Source organism: Phragmites australis, chromosome 15 (genome assembly GCF_958298935.1).
Source record: "Phragmites australis chromosome 15, lpPhrAust1.1, whole genome shotgun sequence".
Taxonomy (NCBI): Eukaryota; Viridiplantae; Streptophyta; class Magnoliopsida; order Poales; family Poaceae; genus Phragmites; species Phragmites australis.
Window position 1 is genome coordinate 7,476,404 of NC_084935.1, and position 8,181 is coordinate 7,484,584.

Consider the following 8,181-nt stretch of genomic DNA (forward strand, 5'->3'; position numbering starts at 1 on the left):
CATCCAGATCTAGCTGCACCTTGACGATCTCACGTATCAGCCAGAACTAGACTACGTTGATGCCAAATCGTCAGCTATGGTTCAGCAAGAAATGAGCATTCAAGTTTGTCTTGCAGTTGACGAAAATGTCTCCATTCCGGCGAACAACAATACAGAAATTTTCATCCGGTAGAATCGAATGGAGAACTTGGTTGATGGCGTACATAGGGTCGACGGAGGGGTCCTTCACAGCAGCGAAAAAGACGAACTCCACCGGACTGAAGTTGACGCCAAGCATCCACGTCGTCGAAGCCGTCATAGGGACAGCCCCATCCTGCCAACTCCTCATTGCCATGAATTACACCATTGCAGATCTTCAATGGAAATAATATTTTTGCCATCAGTTGCACATATCGAAGCAATAAAAACCTCGGTATAGTGAAAGAAATCATATGATACTCACATCGGTGCACTAAAAGTGATTCAGCCCTTGACGAGATCTAGCTTCTCTGACGCGAATGACGAGTGAGGACAGGGAACACTCCTCGCTTCTCAATGCGATGGAACACTTGTATATATTGAGTGGGAAAGAAGAATACTCATTGTCGCTTTATATTGAGGAGAAACGAGGGGTTGTGTGTGTGAAGTCAAAAGAGTCTTGGGAGACAAGCAGTTTATATGTGTTGGAAGTCAAAAGAGCTAGGGTGGACGGACGATCAAAATTGAAAATGTTCGTGATCTTTAAATATAGATGGATTTTATAAAACTCATCTATGTCTACAGAATAGACACAGATAGATCTTACAAGAAACCATATATGACAATATTCTAGATGAATTTTTCTAAAAGTCATATGTGTCTATACAATAGAACCAGATGAATTTATAAAAACAGTATTTGAGTTGATTCACACATAGAAGTCTGGCTTATTACAGATACGTCTGTCTTAATAACTGTCTGAGGATATTTAAATATGACAGCTTTTTAAAAAACCGTCTGTGACATATCGTCTGCTTTTCATAATTTTGCGATAGTGAGTAGCTCAGCTTAATTCCTGTAGCAGCTGGAACTACCTGCCTATGTTCAAACCATTTCCAACCATATTCCCTTCATTTCATTCACTTCCCGATTCCCTTTCACGTTCCGATTCATTTTATTTTCTCTCATCTCCAACAGCTTCCCTTCGAAGGGATTGGTGAAGGAAAAGAAGAGATAATCCCGTCCTGAAGGGAATAACCTTGGGAATCCCTTCGTGACAGGAACCATGAAGAAAAACCATTAGAGCGCTGAAGGAAACGAAAATCCCTTCGTGAAGGGATTCTGAGTCCTGACGGGAATCGGTTGGAGATAGTCTCATGGATCCATCACAGTTGCACCATGTCAACTTTGCGCTAACGCACATTCATTTACTTGCTCCTCGCCTGAGGTGGAATGTGCGTTTAATCCTTTTTTAAAAAAATCTAAAGAATGAACTATTTGATTACTTAATATTCATCTTTAATATTAACCACGTATCATATCGGTATAGTTGATCGAAGCGATAAAAGGGATGTTAGGAAGTGTAGAACCTGATCAAATCCATTTTGCCCCATGTTTGCATGAGGATATCGCCTAAAAAGAACTAGAACCTGATCAAATCCCACATATCCAAACCGGATCTTAGTGCTACCGCGATGTTACTGGTGTTAGGGTTTTCACCTGTTGCCGCCATTTACCCCACTCCTTCTTCCTCTCTAGCATTCTCCCTGGTGGCAAGGAGTTGGGAGCCCCTCCCCCCCTTTTGATCTTCTGGTGCCAGTAGTTTTAGTCCAAAAATAATCTCCAAGTTTTTCTTTAAGAGGTGGTATGTTGAAGATTGAGTCGGCATCGCTCGATGGCTGTTGATTCTAATCTTTCTCGTCGTCAATTGGAGGACCACCGAGGATGGCAACCTCCCCATCAGAGGGGATCTACTCGTCCTTGGAGTTCCTCGTGTCATGACCTCCCTGGTCATCGTGGTTTCTCACGATAACATCACTGCCATATTCTTTGGGCATTTTTTTGTGAGTTCCAAAAAAATCCTCTTCTCTGTGGGAGTTTTCATGTGCTCCTTCTATTTACGAATGGAGAGGAGCTACTTGTCGTCCCCGTTGGAGGTTTTTTTTTTCCGGGTCGTTGGCCTCACTGCCAATGCATGTGGATGATGTTATCGTGCCTCTTAAATCGTTCATTCCGAGGACGAAAGTGCTGGCTTTGAGATCCTATGTTGCAGCTGACAAGGCAACTGTCGATGTTCCGCCATGGAGTTAGATGCGCTTCGAAGTCGGTTCCAGGGCGTTGGATCTTGCAGCATATCCAAAGTTTTAGATTGCACAATGGTTCCAGTACGAGATTTGTTGTGTGGCTGTGGTATTTTGCATTGCCTGTCCACCTGAGGCGACATGAAGGGCGACAGAGGTAAGTGAAGATGGGAACAAAATAGGAAGTACCTGCAAGTCTTTTCTATATAATTTCTTAATTTTTCAAGATTATTCATGTAGTCGGGGGATGTAATGTGCTTCATCTTTAATATAATCCCCTTCCCTTTGACAGGGGAAAAAATAAATAAAACAATACTACTATCATATGAGTTATCATATGAGTTTCCATAGGATGGGGTTAACATCAACCTTTTCTTCCTCTTAACTATGGACCAAATGCCAAATCTTTGTACTTCTCAACTCAAGTTTGTGCAACAAATTTAACTTTCAAGTTACAATCTCCAACAAGGTTCAACTAGAATAGAAAGCTTTATTTTCCAAACAAAGAAATACTCTTAAGTCGAACTACTCAAACTTTCACTCTTCAAAAATGGACATCAACTTGTAACTTCTTCAATTTTCAATATCGGAAACCAACATTCAAATCGAGTGTTACCATACTATTCGAAATAAAAAATAGGATTTGCAGCAATAACTTAAAACTTCGCTCAGTATTTCCTCCAAAACCTCCACCGAAAGGCACTTTAGTCGACCGCTGCGATGACAACGTTAGATTCCATGGTGCTAACTAGTTAGGGATTCAAGCTTGGGAAGATTGACGCAAGACAAAGTGCGATCCGACACCGTAGTATACGAATGAATGGGCATGGAAATGCCCATTCGTATAAGTTTCGAAGTCACTATATAGCTCTACTTAACGATTGTAGCTCCACGAGCCACTACAAGATTAGTGGTACAAAATATCCACGGCAACAAAATGCACGATGCAGCTAAAAAAGACAAAATAAGTGAGGTTTGTCATTGGACTATGGTGATATTGGCCTCGAATAAAAGCTGGGCAAAAAATCCGCAAAAGTAACACAGCATTAATAAAGCATTTCGTTTTCTCAAAAGAAAAACAAGCGGAGGAACCATATCAAGTGTAATTCGAGAGGAAGGCTGTTTAGCAGCATCAGCATTTTAGGCAAGAAATTACCAATGCCTTCCTCTTCCCTGTTGGATCCGAGCTGCCAAAGACGCATCACGCATGGAGCCATGGCTAGCATTCTTGCTACGGCACAGGCCTTGCGCGAGGTCCATACTACCTCCCTGACGCGTCACCACAAGAAGCTTTCTGTTCTTCTCCCCTGACCTGCCCTGCCCCTCCTCCTCCTCCTCTCTCTCTCTTTTCTGATTTCTCCCCCTCCCGATCTTTACAAAAAGAACCCCGATTCCCCACCTTTTGGTACCATTGTCCCCGACCCCCTTCCTATTAAAGGCCATCTCCCAACAAGATAGAGCTAGTACTAGCACTAGCACTGCGCCGCAGCAATGGTGGCTTCCTCCGCCGCATAAATCCCCCCCACTCGCGGTTCTTGGCGTGCTCTCTCCTCGCGCGGGCGCGGACATGGCGACACGGGAGCGGGAGCGGGAAGAGGACGCCTTCGAGTACGAGTTCGACCTCGAGAACCCCTTCACCAGCCCCGCCGACGAGCCGATCGCCACCCTCCTCGACGCCGAGGGCTACCACTCGACCTCCGTCTCCGCCGCGGCCTCCGATGCCCGCCGCGATGCTGCCGGCTTCATCTCCAAGGTATCGGTGCGCGCCGCATTTCTCCTCTCGGCTCTCTTTCTCCCTCTATCTGTCTCCGGTTCTTTCTTGCGGCTTCCTCTGTTTCTTGACCCGATCGGCCTCGATCGGTCCAGGTGCGGTTCGGCGTCGAGCTCGCCGTGCACCCGCGCGTCGCCTACCTCGCGCTCAACTACGTGGATCGCTTCCTCTCTAAGCGCCAATTGCCCGTAAGAACTCGAGACATGGGAGTCTTTATGCCAGGATTTGTGCGAGAATTCGCTCTGATCTGATCCCCCATGGTTCCATGCAGTTCGAGCAGCAGCCCTGGGTGCCGCGGCTGCTCGCCATAAGCTGCCTCTCCCTCGCCGCCAAGATGCAGCGCATCGCCGCCTTCTCCATCGCCGACATCCAGGTACAAGATTAAGCGTATTTGTTGTTTCGTGGCTGCGATGTAGTGAGCTATTTGTTTGGGGATTTCTGATTGAAGCCTGCGGTGTTTTTTTTTTTGTGGTGGGTTGGGTTGCAGAGGGATGAGGAGTTCATCTTCGACGCGGCGACCGTCCAGCGCATGGAGCGCGTGGTGCTGGGCGCGCTGGAGTGGCGCGCGCGCTCCGTCACGCCGCTCGCCTTCCTCGGCTTCTTCCTCTCCGCGTGCTACCCGCCGCCGCGGCATCCACCACAGGTCGTCGCTGCGGTCAAGGCACGCGCCGTTGACCTCCTCCTCCGCGCCCAGCCTGGTACGTACGCCGTCCACGCCCTCCCGTGTCAGTGCCAATGCCATGGCATGGCATCCAAGACGGCAAGACCAAGAAACGCTAACCCGGGGAGAGCTCTGCTGAACATTTGCTCCGGTGCCTTTTGCAGAGGTGAAGATGGCGGAGTTCTCGCCCTCCGTTGCGGCTGCGGCGACGCTGCTCGCCGCCACCGGTGAGGTCGCCGCCGCGAACCTACCCGCGTTCCAAGCCGTCGTCGCCGCCTGCCCCTTTGTAAATAGCGTGAGCATGTCTATATAAATAAATCCATCCACTTTGTTTCCACTAAACCTCTCTTAACCTTCATTAAATCAGGCAATTAACCCTGCCACGTCAAACACACTCCGGATCCTTTGGTAGAGGCGGCTTCTGGTGTTCCAGTTATTCACCGCTGTTAATTTTTTCTACTGTTTTTCTCTGGAATGGTGCAAACTGGGCAATTGACCGTCCAGTAAAAGCTGGTTGTTTTCTCCACTTCTGGAATTAACAATCTGATCATTATAAAACCCTTATGATTTAGATAAATTACTGTCAGGTCCCTCAATGATTACCGAGAGCCTAGCAATGCGAGATCCCCATAAACAGATAGGTCTCATGCTAATTCTTGATGTGTTTTCCCTTGACCAGGAGAAGCTGCGGGAGTGCGGCGAGGTGATCGCAGCTGTGTGCGGCGTCGGGCCGGGGCGGGCCGCGGCGAGCGACGACACGCCGGTGACGGTGCTCGGGCACAACCGCAGCGCCAGCTCCGCCTCAGAGAGCGACTGGACCGTCGGATCGGTGGCCAACGGCGGCGGCGACGCCAAGAAACGCTGCATGGGCCCACCGTCCCAGTGGGGGTAGGGTTGAGAGTTGAGATCGAGTCAAGCGGCTTGTCACAGTTGGCCGGAAGAGTTGGGAGACTACTCTTGCCCTGCTCCTTTTTCATTTTTTTCACTTCTTTTGCAATTCTTTTTTTTCCTACTTTAATCCTATCGAGGTAAAGTGGTTGTTATGGAGAGAGTGGTGGTGGTCGGTATCATTTAGCTGTCTATTTTTGGGAGCCTAGTCATGGTAATTTTTGCGGCAGTGCTCTAGAAGGTGAGATTGGTGGATGAACATATTAGGATGAGAGGGAGGAAATGATGTGAAATTGCAGAAAATAAAACCAAAAAAATGTTGCTTGTCACCCCTCTTTTGCCTGTTCTATGTGTGCTTTCTATAATTTTTTTCATGAGGGTAGAGATTTTGTCATGATTGTTCTACTTTGTCATATTATATTATTTTTATCTTTTGTTGTTGTATGTATGGTTTCTCATATTTTCCCCTTTGTGATTGTCAGTGCTGGATCGAGTACACTCAGATCTCACATAATTTCACCCAGCGGCTTGCCAGGCTGAAAAGGAAATAACGAGTGATTGTAATATAATAATCCTTTCGTTTTGGATGCTTTCGTAAAAAGAAATCGAAAACTAAAAGGTCAGGGGTCAACGGAGGTACCGAGGGGCCAGGAGTGCGACGTGTCAGGGCAGAAGGGCGCAGCCTTGTACTTTGCTCCCTTTTCAGCCTGGCAAGCCGCTGGATGCACACCACGTGGACGCGTGGTCGCATCACGGCGTTCCGCTCGCGGGCTTTGTCCCTGGCTCGTGGCTCCCGCCTCGTGCATGCGGCCTCTGCATGGCGCTGTACACGGCTCCTCACTCCATACGTATCGTACTCATAGGATTACGTATACGCGTATGTGCTGGCTATCGGGATCCCGATCTTAGATCCGGTAGGCTCAGAATCGGCGTAAAATCTAAGATTCTATTTCACCAATATGAGTCATTTCTTTACGATATCATGTATGTCAACACTCATAAATTTATAAAGTTACAACTCGATAACTTTTGTTTAGAATAATATAATTTTAATAAAGGAAACAATATCAATTAGTTATACATGTTCTAATAAATATGAATAGATCAAAAGTAAACGTTAAAAATTAATAGAGCATATACAAGTAATCGTTTGTAATAAACCACCAAGATCCTACAAAATAATTTAATACAATTGTAGTATCGGGATTGTATCAAATAAAGACTACCCTAGGATCAGATCGATCCAGTAAGATCGAATCGATATTCTGACAACTTGGTCCCATGTCAAATGATAGACAAAAAGAGGTCGGAGTGGTCGACAACCCTGATCTACGTTAGAATGTGTACAATCAATAGTATCAAATCACGTAAAACCTGAAGTACTAACCGTTCCATGTTCTTTGTACAGGAAACCAAAATGACGACTACTTCAGACCAGATGGACTATGGTCTAATGGATAGTGCGGTGAGTATTGTAATTGTAAATCAGAGCATCTCCAGCTGACTTGTTATCATATTTCCCAGCTGACTTGTTATCCTACTCTCTATCGCTAATATAGCGATTCGGTCTAAAAAATCAGCTCGCTCTCTACTCTCCTTGCTATTTTCTGGGCTCGCCATCTCCTCCCTATCGCTCGCCACTTTCGTCGACGGCAAATGAGCTCGCCATCCCCTCCCATTCCAACTGCTATCGTCCGCGCGCCATCCCCACCTATCTCGTCATCCTCGTGCTGTTGCTGCACCCATCGGAGGCGGAGGGATCAGATCCGGAGCGGTGGTCACCGCACGCTCGGTGGTCAGATCCGGAGCGGGCCGTCAAGGCGGCGACTGACTCCGCGCTCGATCTCACCGCGTGCGGCCAGACGCATTGGAGCCGCGCCATCCTGCTCGCCTCCTGCCGCCGCAGCGTCCTCGTCAAGGCGGGCGGCAAGATCCGACGCCACCACCGCTGCACGCAACCTGCAAAAGCGGCCGCCGAGCCCCCGGTGCTGAAGGGGAGAAAAAAGTTGAAGGACAGCCGCCTCGTCCCGGGCTGCCGGAAGCTCCCCGCGCCGACGCTGCTCGAGGATACGGCCGACCACGTGGACGCCCTGGAGATGCAGGTGAAGACCATGCGCGCCCTCGCTGACGCGCACACGGCCGCGTAGTTCTCCTCACCGTCACAGCCGGCGGAGACGGAGATGTGAGGATGATGTGATGATTTGATGACATGACGTGAAGGCCTGGACTTGGGGCTGGGGAAGAATAAGGGAGGGATTGGAATTTGAGGAGGAGGGTGGTATAATCCTAATTGCTTCACAATTGCTGCTGCTGATGATACATGTATGTTCTATTCGTAAATTCCATTCTTGATACTTGTATAAGTAATGCTGCTGCTGCTCTTTCTTCTTCTTTGTTGTTGTTGGGCATGTGCTCTTGTCATCTTTTGTGTTGTCTGCTTTGCTGTGGATGTTGTGTGTCATTGGGGTCGCGGAGGGGCTCGCCGGAGTTCGGCGCTGGCGAGTACGGCGCTCGCGCGGAGGGAATGGTGGGCCGGTGGGTGCGCGGCCAGCTCCAGCTCGCGTGCGCGTTGTCGGCGGACGCGGGCGCCGCGAGGTGGAACG

At 48.3% G+C, this 8,181-nt stretch overlaps 1 protein-coding gene across 6 annotated transcripts; it reads left to right on the plus strand.

Moving 5' to 3' along the window:
* The first annotated feature begins 3,582 nt into the window (after positions 1–3,582).
* LOC133893554 (cyclin-D6-1-like) lies at positions 3,583–6,009 on the plus strand. 6 transcript variants are annotated; one of them, XM_062334609.1, is made up of 6 exons: positions 3,583–4,017; positions 4,125–4,217; positions 4,301–4,402; positions 4,517–4,727; positions 4,855–4,976; positions 5,058–5,515. In XM_062334609.1, the coding sequence occupies exons 1-6, from the start codon at positions 3,826–3,828 to the stop codon at positions 5,100–5,102; spliced, it is 765 nt and encodes a 254-aa protein (XP_062190593.1). In that variant the 5' UTR covers positions 3,583–3,825; the 3' UTR covers positions 5,103–5,515. The 6 variants fall into 6 exon arrangements, with proteins under 6 accessions (XP_062190593.1, XP_062190589.1, XP_062190592.1 ...); XM_062334605.1 differs by having other exon boundaries at positions 3,584–4,017; positions 5,370–6,009; XM_062334603.1 differs by having other exon boundaries at positions 3,585–4,017; positions 4,855–4,985; positions 5,370–6,009.
* Positions 6,010–8,181: the final 2,172 nt, after the last annotated feature.

Bases quoted from the DNA above. Each gene is read 5' to 3' on its own strand.
- LOC133893554 (XM_062334603.1), top strand. From the start codon at position 3,826: ATGGCGACACGGGAGCGGGAGCGGGAAGAGGACGCCTTCGAGTACGAG. The intron at 4,018-4,124 runs GTGCGCGCCGCA...CGATCGGTCCAG, and splicing joins GCTTCATCTCCAAGGTATCG to GTGCGGTTCGGCGTCGAGCT. The intron at 4,986-5,369 runs GTGAGCATGTCT...TCCCTTGACCAG, and splicing joins CCTGCCCCTTTGTAAATAGC to GAGAAGCTGCGGGAGTGCGG.